This window comes from Chiroxiphia lanceolata, chromosome 6, assembly GCF_009829145.1.
Source record: "Chiroxiphia lanceolata isolate bChiLan1 chromosome 6, bChiLan1.pri, whole genome shotgun sequence".
NCBI lineage: Eukaryota > Metazoa > Chordata > Aves > Passeriformes > Pipridae > Chiroxiphia > Chiroxiphia lanceolata.
In genome coordinates this window covers 11,962,209-11,982,426 of record NC_045642.1, presented here as the reverse complement: position 1 = coordinate 11,982,426, position 20,218 = coordinate 11,962,209, and the positions used below count along the sequence as shown (strand labels likewise).

Here is a 20,218-nt window from a genome sequence, read left to right as displayed (position 1 = left end):
CATGCTCCTGTGTTGGAACTTTTGTGAGCTCTGCAGTAATGGAGTTAGTATAGCTCAGGAAAGAAAATATAGACCATGGGCAGAAACAACGTGCAGTGTCAGAAGGATGTACATTGGTAAGGTCTATGACAGGGTCTGACTAGAAGTTATTGAAGGCTGATCCCTTACCTTTAAACCTGTCATCTGAGTCACTCTCACTCTCGCTGTTCTCATCTGCAGAGGACATAGAGGGAACAGTTAATGCAAAACCAAAGCAAACAAACTCAGTTTACTGTGGTGAAACATCTCTGAGCCTTGTGATCCACACATGCACTTCTCCTCAGGCTTAAAATATCTTGAAATAAACAGTTTGAACGACTCCTTAGATGGTGTTTTCCTTGGATTCAACTCCAACTTTGCTTGAGAATAAGAGCTTCATTTTGATGAAAGTGCAAAATTCATTCTCCCTTACAGCAACTGTTTGCACTGAACCCCCACCTATGCTCAGCTGCAAAAGTGAATACTCCATTTAGAAAATGGATCTTAACCCTTTCACTACTGTTTTCAGACTTTAATTTTTTTTGAAAAAAGAAAGTTATGGAGCACTTGAGAAGCCAAAGTAAGCCTTATGAGCTTTGGCTGTCTGGGCAACATCTTCAACCACCAGAGCTCAACAAACTGAGTTAGAGTTAACAGGCAAAAGTAGCCATATGACAAGATGTATTTCTGAGGGGTACTTGTATTAAAGCTCTATTGTACTCTTACTACAAACATGGCCTGAATTTCTTTTTGGCCCCTGTTTTTCCAGCAGCAGTCTGAAGCACAGTGTGAGTGCCAGGAAGAAGCATGAAAGAATTACAAGGTCAAAACTGTGAATTTTGGACAAAACTTACAGATGCAAGTGACTTGAAAAGTGAACTAAAGAAGCTTGATAAGTCTAGCTGATCATGGGATTAGTAGGAGAGATAATACTGAGAATCTTGTTTATTTTTAGCTCATCCTCATTTTCTCCTCTAGCAGAGAGAAAGTTATTGCTGTTCATGGAAGAAAGTTCTAAACAAAGTAGAGTCCAGGAGAGATGTGGAGAAAAGAAGAGAATCTGTTAATCCAGAAACATTCCAATGGATTCACTGAACCATAACACTTGTATCATACCTCGTAGGGATGCTGTCTCAATATTGGACATAGAAAGTTTCTTCAGTCGTTTTTTTCCTCTTTTTGCACTGTAGATTGAATTGATTCTTTGGACAAGCTGCAAAATAAGAAAATGAGGACTCAGTAAGACTAAACACTTTTCTACCAGGAGACTTTTAATTAAGCTTTCCAAACAAACAATTTAACCATTGATGATATGCCAGCTGAACCCTCAAAGCCTTTACTATTTCAAAGTGCATTTTTATTTCTCTTATTTTGAATCCCGTTTGTATGAATAAGTTATTTTCAATCTCACTTCTTTACCTATGGGTATATTTTTAAAAACAATTAAATAACTCAGAAATCTAAATACCATTTTCAAAAATGCCATAGACATTTGCAATAACAGCAATGAGCCTGAGGTAGCCAAAGGTAGCTGTCATCCTCTACCACCTCATTCCTCTAAGATATTATTTCTCTCTTCACTTGCATCTTCTAAATAATAGTAATCCATTAGCCTTATCCAACTTTGCCAAACTCTCATGGACCTGAAAATCATATTCAGATTTTGAATACAAGAGTAAGGTGTACCAGCACCTCTCTGAGCTGAGATTTTCTTGTGTTCAAATAAGCACAAGGAGTTGGGTCTAACTTTTTTAAGCTTTTTCAGGTGCAGAGTGAACCAGCTGCTTTGAAGATACATGGTATCAGCTGAGGGTCTGGCCCATATGGACTTCTTCCCCTTTCCAGCTTACCCTGTACTTACCTCACTTCAGAGGTGCTGTACATACTGTCTCCAATCTTATTCTTATCTACAAAAGTATTTTGAAGTTAGCTACTAGTGCTGTCTTTAGCTGGCTTTATCCATCACTAGCCAGAATTTTAAGTCCTGGTAATCATTGTGACTTCCCTCAGGAGGGCTAATGCAGAAAATAACTGTCTGCCAAAAAAAATCTGAGATGATGGAAAATATTAATGAGATAACTTGTGTTTAGTGCCTTTGGTAAGAGGTTGGGATTACTAAGAATTCATAATTAAACAGACTATTATGAACTTCTGGAGAGTCATAAATACATCCTAATATGACATCTTCATAATGTCTTATGAGTCAGGAATAATATATTTTATTCCATAGTAGTTTTAGTCATAGCACTATAATACATTTTGCAAAAACTGTTTCACCTCAGCTTGCAGAGAGAGAGAGACTCAATGAGAGATAAACTAATTTGCCATAGACAGAGCAGAAGGCCAGTAACAGAGCACAGACTGGAACAAAACCTCATGCAACCCCTCCAACAGAAGAAGAGGATCCAGCCCAGAACATTCTGAAGTGTTAAAATCCTCACTTGTTCTCCCACTTGAATCAGTATTAGGGATTTTGCCTCTAGGTGCTGACTGAACCATGTGCAACCCACCAGCAAAGCTCTGCTGAACTTGATTCACCGTCCCTGGAGGTTTTTGAGGTGAGACTGGATGTGGCACTTAGTGCCATGGTGTAGTAACCACAGCAGTGTTGGATCAAGGGTTGGACTTGATCTTGGAGGTCTTTTCTAACCCAGCTGATTCTGTGATTCTCTGCTCGCAGCCACATGCCTGGCTCTTCCCACTGGGAATCCTGTGGCAGAGCTAGCAGGATAAAACTTTGCCCAGCTCCTGCATGTGCACCAGCCCAGAAACTCCTGCAGGAAACCACTACACATGAACCAGGAGTGGAGGACCTTGCTGGGATTTTTCACTCCTCTTGCTGTGCTGCTTGGCACTTCGTCTGCTTGAGCTGCTTCATCATGGGTAAATGCCTGCACTCTCCTGAGGAAAGCAGGACTTGGGTATTGCTTCATGAAGCATCACTGGGGGTGGTACAGAACAGGAGTTTCTCAGGTTTGAATTTTTCCCTCTAATAACTAATATTTTCTCAGTAAGAAAACCTGATATTCTCCAGCAACATGAGACTCTTGGAGTTACAGCAATAAAACAATAGAAATTGTCACAAGATTTATGATAAAACTATGAACATTCATATGCTGAAAACATAATGTCACATAAGGAGAATACCTGTCTCATCAATAAAAAAAAAATTGGGTACAAAACCAACAGCCAAACTGTCAAAGTTTTACTCAAAAACAAGTAACTCTGTAAGTTACAATGTAACGTCCTCCACAGATCTATGTTCATTTGTGCAGTAAAACAATAAATTCCAAGAAAGTAAAAATATAGTTAATATTAAGGATGTAATTTCCTCCTTAAACAGAATTTCTGGCTAATTGACAGAAACATAAAAATGTCCTTCTATTCACAGCATTTATAGCCATGTGCTTTAAAATATTCTTTCTAATAAGAACAGGAAAGAGTTGTATACAGAGTAAAAATCAACTTTGTTCACAAGCCAAAATTAAGTATATTAGCAGTTTTCCCCCTCTCTGTTGCTATTGTACAAGAAAAGGTTTGTTGAGTTTTTTTGGTTGTCGTCTTGTGACTTGGAGGTTTTTTTTCACATTCTGAGTTGGAAAACTCCTTGAAAAACGAAAAATTAAGTTTTACTTCAAATCCACAAAGACAACATGGTTATCAGGATTGAGTAGGTTATGAGTAATTGAAGGGAAACATATTAGGCCAATAATTGTTATTTTCCTGAGACCAGGAAACAAATGATGAGGAAATACCACTTCAGATGCTGCTGCATGTTATAAATAATAACTTCTCGGCCATCACCCATTCAAAATCAGAAAGCTATGTCCACAACAATGCTTTGATCCACAGAGCTTAAACAAGAGTGTGGAAAGCAGAATTGCCTTAAAATCAACTCAAAGGAGTATGGCTGGGCTCCTGAGAATTACTGTCTCTGTTTTGATCTAAATGTTCCTTTAGGATACTAAAAGAGCTTTCAGTGGTGGCTAAAGGCTGGGTAGAAATTTGTGAGCTCTTGAAGACAGGTGGCCTGTCCTCAGCATTAGCCTGATCACGCTGCCAGTACCTTTGGGATCCTCCTGGCTCGCCGTGTAGACAGCAGCTCGCTTGCAGTGCTCAGGCTGTCCTCATTGAGGCTGGAAGGGGAGGAGGGGATGCCAAGCTGAGCCAGCAGCAGCATGTCATCGTGGCTGTGCCGCTTGGGCAGCCGTGGTAAGCGGTGGCTCTTCCTTTCTGACCAGTTCCCGACGCGCAGAGACTGGCTGCTGGGCTTCGAGGGCAGCTGCAGGAACAAGAACAGCTTGAGCTCTTCCCCTCCTCAGCAACACTGAGAGAAGAGGCAGCTCTCTGTGAGTGAGTGGTGGCTACACAAGGACATCCTGCCAGGTGAGCCACAGCTCTGCGGGACATGTGTGAAGAGAAGGTTTTAATGATCTTAACCCCTAATGAAAGGTCAGGGGTCAATATCTAAGACTTTAAAGTTCAAAGAAAACAACAGTACCTTTGGCTCTGGTGCATTTCCCTGCACCCACATCACATCAACTCTATGAGCCTTAAAAATCTGACTTACAGGCTTGGCTGACATCAGAACACTGATCCAGTGGGCCTGGCCCATCTCTTTCACTTACAGGAGTGAAGATCAAGAGCATTTATCCAATTCAGTGTAATATTAATTCAATGTAATAGCAATAAAAAATAGCAAATTCATGCTATTTTATCCTAAAAAAAAAAAGTAAAAAAAAAAAAATGCTTGATGTATTTTCATGATGTTAAGAAATTTTAATATCTGCCAATGTGCAGAGGTGCTGTTATAGCTTTGTCCTTCATTCCCAAAGAATTCCCTTTGAAACACAAAACTGTTAACATTGGAGGGGGAGGGGAAAATTTCACTGACAGGATTAAGCACCAAGTAACACCTCTCTTTAAAAAACTAGGTCTCTTTTGAAGCAGTCCTTCAAACAGCTCTGCCCAGCTCTCAGGAAGGTTAACCAGCAGGCTGGCAAAGCTGGGTCCCTGCCTTCTCCTCCCAAACACAAACACTGTAAAGAAGCTTAACCAGCACATCCAGGAAAAAGTACTATTATGTCAAATGTCTGTCAATTGGCATTTGCTAATATTATATTAGCAGTATTACAAGTTATAAACCTGAAGTAATAAATGTCCCATTTTTTTCTACTTGGAGGGCTTACTGATTACAGTGCCATGCACTGATTAAGCACAGGTGTTTCTGTGTGGGTGTGTTCTGCATCACAAATACAATGTCATCATAAAACATTCCTTTTACATGTGATGACTTCAAAAACTGAAAATAAAAAATGGGAAGGGAGAAGACACAGTGGGATTCAAAATCAGTGTTTGTGAGGTCCCTGCTTACCACAGATTAGCACACCAGAAAAGTCTACAGCAGTCTATACTTTAATGAAAGGAATTTTTTTGGAGGTGATTATTGGAAGCCTGATGACCTTCTGATCTCCTTCCTCTTGTTTATCATCATCCATGACTGAAAAGTCACGTTGCTAAGCCAGCTCTGTTGTTATGATGGAAAAACTGGGTGATAAATCGTTGCCAAATCTACCATTCTTCAGGAAATTCAGACTTTTCTATTTCTGGTCATTGGAGAATTACCCAGGCCCATAGCTGACCCGCTCTTAGTGCCTTTTCACTTTAAATATCAGCACAATGACAGTGCAATTATGGCAGGACTGACTCCTGGCAGGGAACTCCAGGCAGCATTTCAAAAACAAGCTGCCAGAATAAGAACAGTCCTGTTGCAAAGATACCAGAGAGTACTTATTTACTGAACAACTTTACAGAAGCTGTTTAAATCTGTATAATCTTTGGTCACCCTTAAACAGAGAACATTGGACAGTATCTTACTACGGTCCTATAGGGTTCCTACCCTACACCCTCCTAGATCCTCTAGATGCTACACAGTTCCTGTTAATATGCACACAGCCAGAAATAATTGTTATGCAGCGTAAGTCTCTCACTACGAGGTTATCTTTGTGACTGCAGTTTCTGTTTCTCCTTATTCTGCCTGATTACTACCTTCCACTTGTTCCTTTTCCAGTAGTTTTGCTGAAAACACTGCTGTTTTATAAGAGATGTGCTAGGATGCACACTAAGAATCCTGGTGGTACTTCTTTTGTCTCTTGGACTGTGATGCTCCCATGCACACAAAATAAGTAAAAGAAAATGTATTCAGTTTTGGTTTAGGTCTCCTTATAAGACAAAATGTAAATTGTTGTGACGTTTCGTTCACCTGCAAATTTTCTGTTGATTCAGTGCACAGTGAAGTTCCTTTAAGTGGTGTTTTGAATCTCAAAATTAAGTATATGATGAGAATCATATTTTTTCTTATGAACACAATGATCCCATAACGACAAAACTCGGCATTTCATAGTGTTCACAAAAAACAGACTTGCTTTGGAAAATTCACCACAAAACAGAAAGTCTGCAGAGTTCCTCATCTTTCATCTTTTGCTGTAAACACAACTTACACAGCCTCATTAAATGCAGACACTCAGGTTTTTCTGATTATTTTATTATTCGTTTATTTACTGGGGGGGGGACATACTTGGCATTCTCCATTTTACAGTAAAACATGCCACACTACGTACTTCACAAGAGCAAAGTCACAAGAGGCCTCACGTAACAACACACGGGCAAAATTAGCAGCTGACTTTTCCCCTCCTGCCCCTGCTTAAAATCACAGCAGCAAATGCGGAGGCAGTTCACTAAGAGGTGCAGCCATACAAATAATTTATGTCCAGATTTAACTCACAAACAACCGGTGGAAGGATTCTGATTGAAATCCTGAGGCCCCAGCCAGCACAAAGAGCCATCAGCTCCTGCAGCCCTGGGAAGCTGAGCTACAGCTGCCAAGAGCATTCCCAGCACCGACTCGTGCGTTCGGTCGCACTCTTTCCAGATACCCTTTATCATCCAGTACGGCTGCTCTTCCTCCTATGCCACGACTGATTTCCTTGCAAAAGCTTTAAATGAGCTTCAAGCACAGAAAGACAGGCTGTTACCTGGGGAGGTGATGTGTATTTCCTGTTCTGCGGCGTCCACATCCTGTGCAAAGAATCTAGGGAATTCTCAGAGAGCTGATGGGATTTTCGGCCCGCGTGACGGCCTTTCAGCTCCACATCCTCGTACGGGTTTTCCTTGGGTGACTCGCCTTCACATTTGGGTTGGTTTTTTTTTAAGGAAAGAAAAACAGACAGGAATGTAAAATTAGAAAAAAAAAATAAAAAAAAAATCATGTGAACCAAGTGAAAGGCTTTTAGAAAAAGCTCCTCAGCTTTCAGCATGACTCATCCCTCTAGCTGCAGCTGGAAGTATTTGGAAGAGAACTTGGCTATGCGGTTGACAAGTTTCTTTGGATTTTTTTTACTGCCTTTTTTTTTTTTTAAATAAAATACAAAGATTTCACAAGACGTGGTTCTGAGCATCCGCAGCTGTGGAAAATTTATTGAAATATAAAAGCTAAGGCACTTAACGACTTTAAAGTATATCAATAGATTTTATAAATCTGTAACAACCACTCACAGGGTGAAATGAAGACCAATAAATAATTGTTCTCAACATACCACCCTTACAAACGATAAGACAGCTCTTATTTGATGCTACCTTCATTTTGCTCTTCTCCTGAGAGAAGGCAAAGAAAGAATAAATATTTTGGCTCAGCAGTGCCAAGAGAGAAGATTGAAAATACAAAAGGGAAAGAATTTCTGTCCCAACCATACTGCATCCTCAAAGTGTTCTTTAAAACATATTATGTCTTCCAGTTAGGCAGCTATTCGTTTCAAGTTACATAAAATTCCAATATCCCAGAAGGAAACTCATCCTGCTAGTAATGGATAGAGGCTTGAACAGTTAATGACTACATATGACATAAATGAAAAATACATCAAAAAGTAGACAGCAATCTTTGAATTTTTAGCATTTGAAAATCAGGACCAAAATTTACAGTCCAGATTTGAGATCCAATATCCACCATCTTCTCACAACTCCTGAACTTAGCAAACCTCTCACTGAACTAAGTAGCATGAAGATGAATGAGTGCCATCAACAAAATTAACATTTTGTATCCATTTTTTCAAACAGTTGGTAATCAGCAACTGATTTAAAACTTCAGGTTTATCAAATAAAGGGCCCTTCCAGTTTTCCAACCACCTTAAACAGGAAATCATCTCCAAAAAGAGTGATCTACTCAAATTCAAGGCTTGAATTTACAGAAACTTGAAACATGCAGGAAGTTCAAAGCTTCTAAAACTACTTGCTTTTAGTTTTATATCTATAGATTACTCTAAACCCCATGTTTTTAATACAATCTATATTACAATACAAGCTATTTAATATAAGAAATTAAGATTTTACTGCATACTATGTCAATTAAGAATTGAGGACAGAAAGCTGTAGCATGGTTTATTATTCCCACTGTTACAGAAAATATTCACAGCATTTAAAGGGTTGACAGCTGAGTCATGGGTGTTTTCAGTGAGAGCAAGGCCTGGGTTAACACTCAGTCCATGTGACTACCAGCTATTTTGTTCTAGACAGAATATTACATTTCTTTATTTTACAAAAGAAAACAAAAGCAGTTTGTGCTTTCTACTTAATTGTTGAGCCTGGAAACATGAAACTGCTTGATTCATCAATTATCACTGCAGGAATTTGTGCTGAACAAGTTCACATATCACAATAGAAGTAAAAATACAGTTTTGCTTCAGTAATGCATCATAATAAGATTTTTAGTCAAATATAAGCACAAGAATGAATGTTTTAGCTTTGTTTTAATTAGAAGGCTGAATCGCTGCTGCTCTTGAAGAATGTCTGAAGCGGCAATCACAGCTTATTATTTCATTCAGAGGGAATCTGATTCCAGAGGCTGCACTATCATTGTAGCCAATCCATGTGCCACATGGAAAGAACACCTTCAGGTGCATGGGTTACATGAAGGAAGACCTTTTGATAATTGCAATGAACAGAATAGATCTTAACCAACAAGTATTCCTAAAAAAAAAAAAGTGTAAAGCTACACATGTCCCGGGGTGGCTATGGAATTGAATGATTCCTTCCGTGGGAAGAAAAATAGATATTGCACACTAATTCTGTTATTTGTAAACCCTAGAGCTCTAGATATGATAATCATAACAATGATAAATAGTCAAATTTGCAAAATGTTGTTACTTACTCACAGCTAATTGGGCTGTACTACCATAAAAAAATTTCTTGTAAGCCCAAGTCACATATAGGTCAAGCAAGCATTTTGGAATGGATTAACAGATTTCAAAATACCCAGCTGCATGAGACAGTGCTCAAACATGCACTTTCCTGTGAAAACAAATGTTATTGTATTCGTCTACAGAGTATCCAAACTTCTGAGAAGAAACAAGCCCATCAGTGAAAAGAAAACTTTTTTACAATGTAAAGCATTTGTAAATTCTAGGGGGATTCTCTTTCCAAGACACAATGTCAAACAGAATTGCTTGAACCCAGTTAAACTCAACATAACTAATGATGACCTGAAATACTAAGTATAGAAATGGGCCCAGAGAAGTCTTGGATGAGAGAAGAGGGAGGAGCAAGGCACCATGAGCAGAGGCTGCTTTTCTGAGTTAGATTCTCTACCAAGAGAAAGCTTGGGCCAAATTCCTCTTCAGTGTAATGTGAAGGTCAGAGGAGACACCACAGGGATTTTAACCCTTTCCCCTAGAGCTGTGAGAGCTTCTTCAGCAACTGGTTTGCTGTTCAAGAAGTCTTGTTTCCATTCTTTTTCTCATTTGCTTAAAAACCAAACTATTTCAGAGTGTTTGTGGATTTTTTTCATTTTGAAATAAAGCCTTGAGACCAAATACATCTCACCGTTATTTTTTGCCCTTTTTTTTTTTAAGGAATAAACTCCTTCCACACTAAATCTCTGATGATGAAATAACGCAATCAATCAGAAACAACCCGGTTTTGCTGATTTGACATTTGAATGAAATATTTGGTTCAAGCAGTGAACTAGAAGAGACAGTTTATTTGTCTATGTCTTCTGCTTTGATCTCTGCATTTCTCCTCAGCACAACCACTTCTCTAGTCCCAAAACCCGGGCAGGGAATGTTTGCAAGCTGCAGTGCTTTGGCATTCATTTGGACTTGCTGCAAAAGAAAAACATATTTACAATGAAAGAGCAAGGAAACGTCTTTGTTCCTGCCATATGGATGTCTCTATCGGAAGACAAAAGGAGAAACATTACGCAGAATAGAGGCCAGGCTATTCTTAATAAGGCTGATCCTACAGCCACAAATGACAACAGCAGATAATCACTGACTTCAAAGAAAGTTGAATCAGATCCCCAGAATGCATATGGTCACTAACAGTAAGTCTTTGGCAAATACTGTCTCTAATCACCATCCCTACTCCCAGATCACTTCCCTTTATAAGCATTTTTTTCAAGTTTCCCATTCTCTTGAATTCTACGTACCAAACTGCTGAGTTAACACAGGGCATTTATCTACACGACATTTATCTTCAGAAGATCTCACAGACAATTTAATGAGTGGTCCACCGTGGAAAGAAAAGAAAAAAAAATAAAATAATAATGAAAAAAAAATAAAACAACCAGTGATATTTTCAAAAGTCCCGAGGAATGCAGTGCCTTGAGCTTAAGCATCAATGAGTTTCCTCCAGGTGTTGCAGCTCCTCACTCCGTCAGCCCCACTGAATCCTAAGGCAGCACACAATGTTCCTCTGCTCAGCCTCCACACGTGGCAAATGGGAAGCAGAGGCAGACTCAGCAAGCCTCTCTCACGCTGAGAAAGGAGTGAAAAGTAAAGCTGAGGAGGGAAAAAAAAAGCAGCAGGCAGATGCTTCTCTATAAATGGCAGAAAGCAGGGAAATGCATCATTTCTTTCTAGATGGGAGAAACAATTATCAGAGGAATTAAGTGATTCACCAAGGGCTGATTTATAACTCCAGCCTTTTGCACTGCCAGGAAGCAAGAAGCAGCAAACAGCAGGTACACAGAAAGGGAAAGGGCTCATCAACTTGTGTTAACCTGGGTGCCTAAATCAGGAGCCAATGTTCACAGAGGAGATACTGAATCCAGAGGGTGATGCTGAGTGCCCAAGGCTAAGAGCCTACCACCTTTCCTCCTGGCTACATAGAAAGCCCTGGCCCCTGAGTTGCACAGCTGAGTTAGAGTTATCACCTCACAGGTGACAAAATGTGTATTTCCTGCATAACAGAGCATGTGCAGAAAATATAGGGCAATTAATGTATTTTATATTATAATAGAGTGGGAGATGAAAGCTTCAGCTGACATCCAAGGAGAGAATTGGGAAAAAGCAGCACATACTGCTCCCTAGGCAAGGGGCTGGAAATAGTGGCAATAAATGGATAGGAAAAGAGGCCCAGATAAGCAGAATCAGGACTGAATAACAGACAAGTAGAAACACCCACATGAGCAGTCTGTAAGAACCTCTGATGCTTGGGGCAATCTTTTACATTGTTTCTGTAACAACAGACACAAGATGTCACATCAACTCCTTTCCACACATAATCCCTCTGATGGCACCTACAGATCTTTGAACAACCTTTTCTGCCCTCTGCCCATGACCTCTGTTCAGTTGTGCATAAAGCCCAACTCATTTGGTCCACACAAACCCTTGCAGAAGATAAAATACCACTGGGCAAGGAAGAAGCAAGCAGAGAGGAGGGTGGTTGGGGAATTCTGCTTTTGCTGTCGTTGAAGAGGAAGGAATGGGAGCAAACCTCTGAGTTCAAGCACTGCATGAAGGAACAGCACAGCACTGTGCAGACTTACAGCCCTCTGGCATCTCTGGGCACCAAGTCCAAGGAACTGCCCAGTGGTGAGAATCCACGTGGGCCCACTGCAATGTGTGTGCACTGATCATTCATTTTAGTCATAAAATTACACAAACACAGATTTGCACCACCAGTGCTGGAGGAAAACTGAGCCACTGGGATGTTTATGAGCATGTTCAGATCAAATGGATGAAAACCACAAAATCTCTACACTCTCATAAAGTATCTGAGCTTAGCTCTTTTGTACACAGATAAGCTCTTTCAACACCAGGGAAGCTGCAACTGTGCATCTCAGCTAAGGAATTTACCTCAGGAATCTGCAGAAAGAGGAATCATTTCAATATCAAAGTACAGCTAAAACACATTATAGCTTTTTTGAAAAGCTATTGCTGAATAGTACTAAGTTACAAGCCATTACCAGCTTATAGTCCTATTACCCAGTGTATCAGCTCAGTACCACAATCTCAGAAAAGTAGTAGAGCATCTGTAACATGCAGAGTGACAAGTCTAAAATGCAATCGACCTTTTGAGTCCAAGTCCATGGATTTTTTAGGCAACAGCCTGTGCTTTCTGAACTTCTCCAGTTCTGCTTTGCCATGCAATAAGCAGAAGAAACACTGCAGATACTTCCAGCTCCTGGCTATCTCTGCAGGGACTGCAAGAGTTTAGAGCTGTAATAATGAAGCATAGGGGAGAAGAATTAGCATGGCTGATAAATTAATAAGAAATTTCACCCTCATAATTCACCCATTTACCAGTCAGTCCAAAGTCATGTGCACAAAAACATCTGATGAGCAACTGTTAGCACAGTACAGCATCAGCATGCCTAAACTGCCTGCACTTCAGAGGTCTAACCCTGCTGACTTCAACAGTCTCTGAATTTAAAGTAGGATTTGGCAGAGCAGTCTCATGGTTATTTTTCTCTGTTTTACTAGCCTGCCGCACTGACTAGAAAACCATGCAATACTGCCAAAAGAAACTGTCAACTAGAAAACCAGGCAATACAGCTGACAGAGACTCTCACAAGACGCTGCAGCGGATGGTATAGCGATGAGACAGACTCCACAGAGAAAAACTGAGATCTAAATAGAGCATGAGATGATTATTAAAAATAACTGGAATCCATGTATCCCAATGTAACAACAGAGCAGCAGGCTGATTGTCAACAGGATCAGCTAAAGTATTTGGCTTTTCTTTGACAGGCCCCTATGGATACTGTTTGATTTAATGTGCTCTGGCTGCTATTAGCCTACAGTGTCTATAATTAAATTTGCCACTATTACACTTTCCAAAATCTTACGTGATTTTTAGAGTGTGACAGGCAGACTATGGGTGCAGAAGAAGACAGAAACATACAATTCCATGATCACCGCCTGTACCATCATTTTGCATCAATCCTAGCTCTGTCTTTGACTAACAGCTGTCCAGAGACCTGCTGGAATGGGTCTGGCTGAAAACCCAAAATATTTTCAGAGAAGAACAGCACTGCTGGCGTAGTTGCAATGTCTCCAAGTTTGCTTCAGCTTCACAGCAGCCCAGCAATTTCAGTTTCTCCTTGATTTGTACAATGACTTTGATGTGAGATGATAATATGACAGACTATAATGTGCTACAAAAGCATGACAGTCAATAATGTGGCGTGTGAAGGTGGGATTTCACTTGAAAGAACAACCCACTATCTTTCTAACCTTTTCCCACATTTACTGGAAGAACTCTGCAAATATTCTAATTTGAAAGCATTGTCAAGCTGGAACATCTTCCAACTGGATCTCAGTCATCATTTCTGCAGCTCTTCTCACACAGAGTGAAGGATTCAGTAAAACAGTTAAATCATCCCATTTTGTTACATGACATGCACTATGCCAATTTTACACAAGAATTCAAAACAACTAAGTGGTTTAGGAGAGACAAGGTACCTTACCACAAGATATAAAGGGAGTGACATGCTCTTCTGGACTCCACAGAGAAGGTTAAGCCACCGGCATTCCCTCCACACTCAGGACCTTGCTTGTAGGTCCACACCTGCCTATTTTAACTGCTCAGGTACCCACCTGGGTTAGGCTGCCTGACACTCCACTTAATAATGCTGATTTGAGACATATTGCTCTCTGTTTTATGAGTTCTGACACACGGGAAATCACTCAGAGATCCACTCCCCTCTGTTCTCTGAAGAGATTGTATTTGCCCATGTACAACAACCTGATACTCAGTAATTTCAAGGAGAAATGGCTACACCAAAAGAAGGATGTTCTGCTTTGTGATTACCTGAAACCTGTACAGAAGATGTACAGGATTTTATGATGAAGATATTTTACTCAAAACTAAAACAAAACAAAAAACCAACGAAGCAAGCAAACAAAAACCCCCAAACATTTCTAGACCTACTACCAACCTGACAAGTTTGTGGTTTTATAATAATTTATTTTTCTCTCAACTTTCTGACTGTGAAGAAGGCCCATGCAAACCCAGAACTAGTTGTCCTGTTTTAGTGCAGAAGTAAACAAGAAGCTGATTCTCCCAAACTGAAGTGATACTCAAACTGACAGATGAAAACAGCTAAGCAATTGCCTATAACTACACTGTTTCACTTTTCTGTCACCTCTGGTGTCAACTGTAACAAGATTCATTTATTATATACCCCTACAGAAGCACAGTGATTAAGTTGCTATTGTCAGTCTACCTTCTCCTAAGGTGCAAAAAGTATCTGTCTAGAGAAGTGCCTATCTATTGAAAGGACTCGAAGTCTCCTAACCATGATACTGAACAGGTCCAGAGAGCAGACAGGTGCATAAGAACCCCTCCCCAAGAGGTCCAGCTGCCCCCAGGACAGTGAATTGCAGGACATTCCCAACAGGAACCCACCAGCAAGATTCTATTCAGAAATTCATCCTGCTTTTAGAGATTCCATAGCAATGTTTCTGAGGCATTGCTTTACTTTCTAGACTGCTTCAGCTCTAGCTGCCAAAGCAGACACACCAGCTGTCAGCAAATGCTTCTCCTTCAGCTATTTGCCTTCTTTTCTCTCTTTTCCTCCTCTAGAAAGACTTCCCACATAATTTAACTTTTATTTAAAGCCAATCTGAAATGATCTGACTCAGCTGACTGATACGTCCACAGATTCCTGAGGAGTGTTCTGAGTGGCTTCATCAATTACTTCTCAACAGACATAAGTACAACCCAAGATGGGCCACAAATACAACTCAAGCTCTGCCTCTGTACATTTATTTCTGAGCTGACAAGAAGTCTGTATCCCCATCAAGAATATGTGACTGACTCTATGGACTCCTTGTCAATGGACCACAGAGAAACTGTGATGTGGCAATAGGGAGAAATGAGGAGAAGATGGAACTGAATTCCAAGGCAAGGTTTCAAGCCGGTCTCTACCAGTATAGACAATATAAAAACACTAGATCCAAAGGTCTGAGTTCTTTTAGAATTCAACTGTTGAATCCCACCTTTAAGATAAAAACATTCAACTTTTAACTTTGCATAATAAGCTGGCATTGCCAGAAGAAAGATTTTTTCACAGGAATCTGTGCCAGTTGCCTGAACCATACACGTTTGACTATCCTTCTCTTGCCCAGGTTATCTGTGTCTCTTTAACAGCCAATCCATCTGCCCAAGTTCACATTCCAGCTGCTCAAGTCTCCTTGAAAAGAGCATTTCCTCAGACAGTAGGTATTTGATGGACTCCAACCTTCACAGTATGTCCTACAATGTCAGTTGAAAACACACCTGCATTTAATGAACAATAAATGTAGACTGTATCAACTGCAAGGTTAAAGGAGAGTCACACGGTCTACACATCACTGGGACCTGCCACCAAGCAGCTCTAGCAAGTTTTGGCACTGACACCTATCATGCATTTGGCACACCACCTAAAGAGCACTCAAAAGAGCTCCTGGGACTCTAAAAGAGGTATATTAGCACTGTCTCTCACGTGAGTTAACAGAGTTCTAAGAACCTTTTTTGACCATTGCAATTTAGTGAGCAGGCACCAGTCTTGCACGTGAGCCAGTCAGAATGGAAATCTTACTGGGGGCAAGGTCTGTCTGCAGTAATAGATGTGTCTTAAATAGATTGTGATACAAACTATTCCTCCTATTGCACCAATAAGCAACTATGTTCATCAGATAACAAATAGTCTGATACTCACAGACCTGGGCTATGTGCTGAATAGTCCTATGACTTAAAAAACAGCAGAGAGGCAAAAAACCCTGTTAAGACACAAATCTTTAGGGAGGAAAAGCATTTTAATTGCTTCCATTCTTCCAGGGAAAAAAATGTGTTAAATAAGGGCCAGGCAGCTATAAGAGGAAATGGCTCTTGCTTGGACAGGGCAAATGGAGTTGTGCAACATTAAATTAAACATTCTCAATCTATGATGCAATACACAGAGCCCAGCTGAGCAGTGGGTTTCCTACACATCTCTGTAGCATCCTCTTGGAGGAAATCTTCACCTGTTCTACTGTGTCCAGCACTCTGAGGAGTTGGAGAGCAAGAAGGCTTGCCTTTTCAAAGACTTCTTTCATTAACATTTAATTTCTAAATTGAGTGCAATTTCTCTCACAAATTATAATTTACCTAGTTTTACTAGAATTTCTCAAATTAAACTTAATATTATGATTTCACTTTATTCATTCAAATTTTTTTTGTAACAATCATAACAAGTGCTTTCTTCTAGATGTCAGGTGAAAAATGCTTCAGAGACACAAGATCTTAAATAACAGTATTAAACATCTCAACTGCATTTAGGGGAACAGACTAGAAAACTGAAACCGTATGGTACAGATGACAGGAAATACTGTTGTCCACAAACACAGCAGAAGCAACTATCTCAGACATCTCTTAATACTATGATAGTTTTTTGAATTCACACAAAGCCAAGAATGGTTTCCCCAACCGGATTCATAAAGCCACATCAATTTTGGTCTGATTAAAGGCTCATTCAAAACCACAAGAAGCAAAACAATGTTAAGTTTTCTATGACTGCCACATTCCTGTGAGTGCTAGTACAGAAGATGAATGAAGTCCACATGGTTCCTTGCACATGGAATACAGCTCTGATTTATATTAGGAATGTGCATCCCTTTATACATCTGCTGCTTGATTAACACAGAATGGATCATTGTGTTCCGATCCAATACCTGTCTTGAAGGTAACATGTAGGTATTTCATCTGATAAAGTCTACAAAAATATCACAAAATTAAAGAAAGTGTCTGGTTCATGATGTTACCAGATTTCAAAGTACAATCATTTTTGGTTTTAATATACCTTAAAACTCCTTTTTTTTTTTTTTTAAGTCAGCTCTCACAGGAAGATAAACTAGCCACAGCAGTTCATTGCTGCCCTGCTCATTAGAGAAAACAGTGCAAGGGCACCAGGACAAAGAAAAAGGTTTATCGTACATATGCATCACTTGAGAAGGCCATGTATTAAGCAAAAAAACAGTGAATCCAGTCCTAGCAACTATGTGCTTCGAAGCTGCACTAGTCTGAGCTAGAGCTCAGTACACCAAACACAGTAACTTGTAGATATCTAACATGAAACATGCTTTTCAGATGATGTTCTCTGACAGATAATTCACAACTTATCCACAGCTGTCCTCTGCTTTCCAATCAGGGAGAGATGTCCTGCTGAGGAGCAGCAGGCAAGGGGACATGGTGACAGACAGGAGAGCTGGGCTTCTGTGCTGTGTGACATTGGCAAACTGAAGGAATGGCTTGGCAGGAACTTCAGGAAGCTTAGGAAAGACAAATCCAGTCCCACAGGGGTCAGAATAACCTTGCAACAGTGCATGCCAGGGTAAGGAAGGCCAACCACACCTTGGTCTGTATTAGCAAGACTGTGGCCAGCAAGACATGAAAGTGGTATTTCCCCTCTATTTGGCCCTTGCAAGGCCACACCTGGAGTATTCACAGTACCAGAGAGACATCAACAGACTGGAAATAGGCTAGAGCAAGGCTACTAAGATGGTTGGGAGCTGGAGTGCACAACATAAACAAGAAGAGGTTGAGAGAACTGGGATTGATTAGCCTAGAAAAGTCTGTGGGATAACCCAGTTGCTGTCTTCCACTACCTAGAAGGGGAAGTGTAAAAGATGGCACCAAACACTGCTCAGAGGTGAAAAGATGAAGGACAACAGTCACAAATGGTAACAAAGAGAATTTGGACTGGAAAGAAAGAGAAATCTATTTACAGTGACATCAAGAAAAAATTCTTCACAGTGGAGGCTAAGCAGTGGAGCAGGCTGCACAGAGAGGCAGTGAAACCATCCTGCTACGTTATTTGGAAAACTCAACCAGATGTGGCCCTAAGCAACCTGACCTAATATTGAAAGTAGCCCTGCTTTAATCAGAGATCGGACCAGCTGACTCCAGAGCCCCTTCAAACCTGAATTTTATGATTCTGTCTCACAGTGCTTAGAACATTACTCAAGATTCACAACTTTCTTTTCTTGTATTTTACCATTTACTTGCATTACAAATTTTAATTCTAAGGGGAAATGACACACTTTATTAAGTTTACTACTACAGCAACGTTTTAACTTCCTACAAGCTTTTAGGGAGACAGGAGATTCAACAAGGTATAGAAAAAAGACCCACCACCACCTCTAGAGCAACTGTTTGCAAAGGAAACCCAAGGTACAGTGACAAGTCCTTTGTAGCTTTGAAGCAGATGCAGATCTATAAAACAAACTCACTATTACAGGCACCTGGTTTGCATGAGTACAGAAGTGCTACTTAGAGACTGGGGTCTAGCACTACTGGTATAAATTGCAGATGTGATACACAGAACTACGATAGTTTCTTTAAAGCTGGAGATCAAACCATTTTGGCTTGTCTTTAATCGTGCTTGACAGTTTATAAGAATTATACTGATTTGGTATTCCCCCTGCACTGCCTGTATTGAATGAAGTGCTTGGAAAGAGGCTGTTAAAAAGCAATACAAAACAATGAAGTCCTGTGTTTGTTCACAGATCTGAAATTTTGCATTCTCTTCCCATCGTGTTGCCAAAATGCCCAAATTACAGTCTGCAGGCAGCTGGTTTATAGTTCCCATGAGCTGGAAGAGCCCATTATGATTTTGCTTTACTGAACCCAAGATTTCTTCTCTTTTGAAGAAAGCTTCTTACCAGTCCTGCACATTTTATATTGATATTTAACAAACCAGGGCAAGGAAAAGAAGTATTACCACCTAACATCTGGCAGCACATTGACAAATCCTGAGAAAATATGAGCACTGTAACTAACACACAATACATTTTCAAGTATGAATTGCATGGTCTCTCATGGAATAGGCTGATGATCATATAAAGATGCTCTCCACAGAGAAAAATTTCTCAGTATCTACAAAAGCTCTCATTTTTACTAACAGATACTGAGCAAGAGCATTTTCTTCTGTTCTGAAAGCATTTTTTTTTGAATGACGTAGAGGAGGAGTACAGCTGAAAATTGAAAGAGTAAATTCCTGTTTTCACTGAGGCTGACAAGCCAGAGAGAGAATTTGGGTACAACGAAGAGCCCCACGCTGCAATTTGTGGCCACTGTTCTTTGCTGTATCAACTGATATGACCAAGAAGAGTTTTCTTCTATTATCTTTGTTTGCCCTTCAAACATTTGTAAGCACTACTAGAGTGACTTTTTACCAGACTAAACAAGCCCAGCTTGTCGGTGTCTCTTTAGAGGACATGTGCTTTAGAGTCCCTGATTACCTCGGTAGCCCTCCAGTTTTCAGTATATAAAGATGCACTGTCCAAAGTAAAATGAAGTCCCCTTTGTATCTGCTGTAATAATATAACACTGAAATAGTTAAAGACAATGCAGATATTCATCACTTGTGTGGAAAATCTGTGCTCTGAAGGGCTGCCCAATTTTCAGTAACTGCAACAACTTTTTTTTTATGTTAAAAGAATGTATGCATAGGCCATACATTTCCTTCTAAGACCAAAAGAAACATGTTTTTCTTATGAAGCTTAATCAAAACAGTGCGTTTTTGTTGTGTGTTTCTGATGGTTGTATAGCTAAAGGAAATTAATTCCTCTTTAACCAGCAACTGGGACTTAGGGAAGACCAGGAACAGTGCTACAAACAACTGCTTTGGGGCAGTCCACACTGGAGTCCTGAAAAGCTCAGGGTGACCACACAAGGCCTCTGAGGTTAATCTCGCTATTGGATAGCTCTGTAAACACTGTCTCAAGTTCAGTTCTTTGCATTTTTACACCACTCAAGGCTTCAAGCCAAGGCCGTGATAAAAAGAATGATTTGGTTCTTGAAAAGCATTGGCAAGAAGCTGACCAAACAGTCTGTTTCCAATAGTACCCAATAAAGTCCGAAAGAATCAAGACTTCCTGCATGCAGACATTATTACTTCCTACAT

General features: G+C 40.1%; 1 protein-coding gene across 8 annotated transcripts in view; it reads right to left on the bottom strand.

The window, feature by feature from the left end:
• The window catches only part of DENND2B (DENN domain containing 2B), a 171,747-nt gene that overhangs the window by 45,000 nt on the left and 106,529 nt on the right, over positions 1–20,218 (bottom strand). For 7 of the 8 annotated variants that reach the window (XM_032690116.1, XM_032690117.1, XM_032690120.1 and 4 more), the window contains 4 exons: positions 7,053–7,201; positions 4,085–4,300; positions 1,135–1,231; positions 169–213 (listed from right to left, as the gene is read on the bottom strand). In XM_032690116.1, coding sequence (XP_032546007.1) covers positions 169–213; positions 1,135–1,231; positions 4,085–4,300; positions 7,053–7,201 — 507 coding nt within the window. Of the gene's footprint in view, positions 1–168; positions 214–1,134; positions 1,232–4,084; positions 4,301–7,052; positions 7,202–10,495; positions 10,640–20,218 lie in introns of those variants that run through there. The other variant, XM_032690121.1, reaches the window with a different exon arrangement.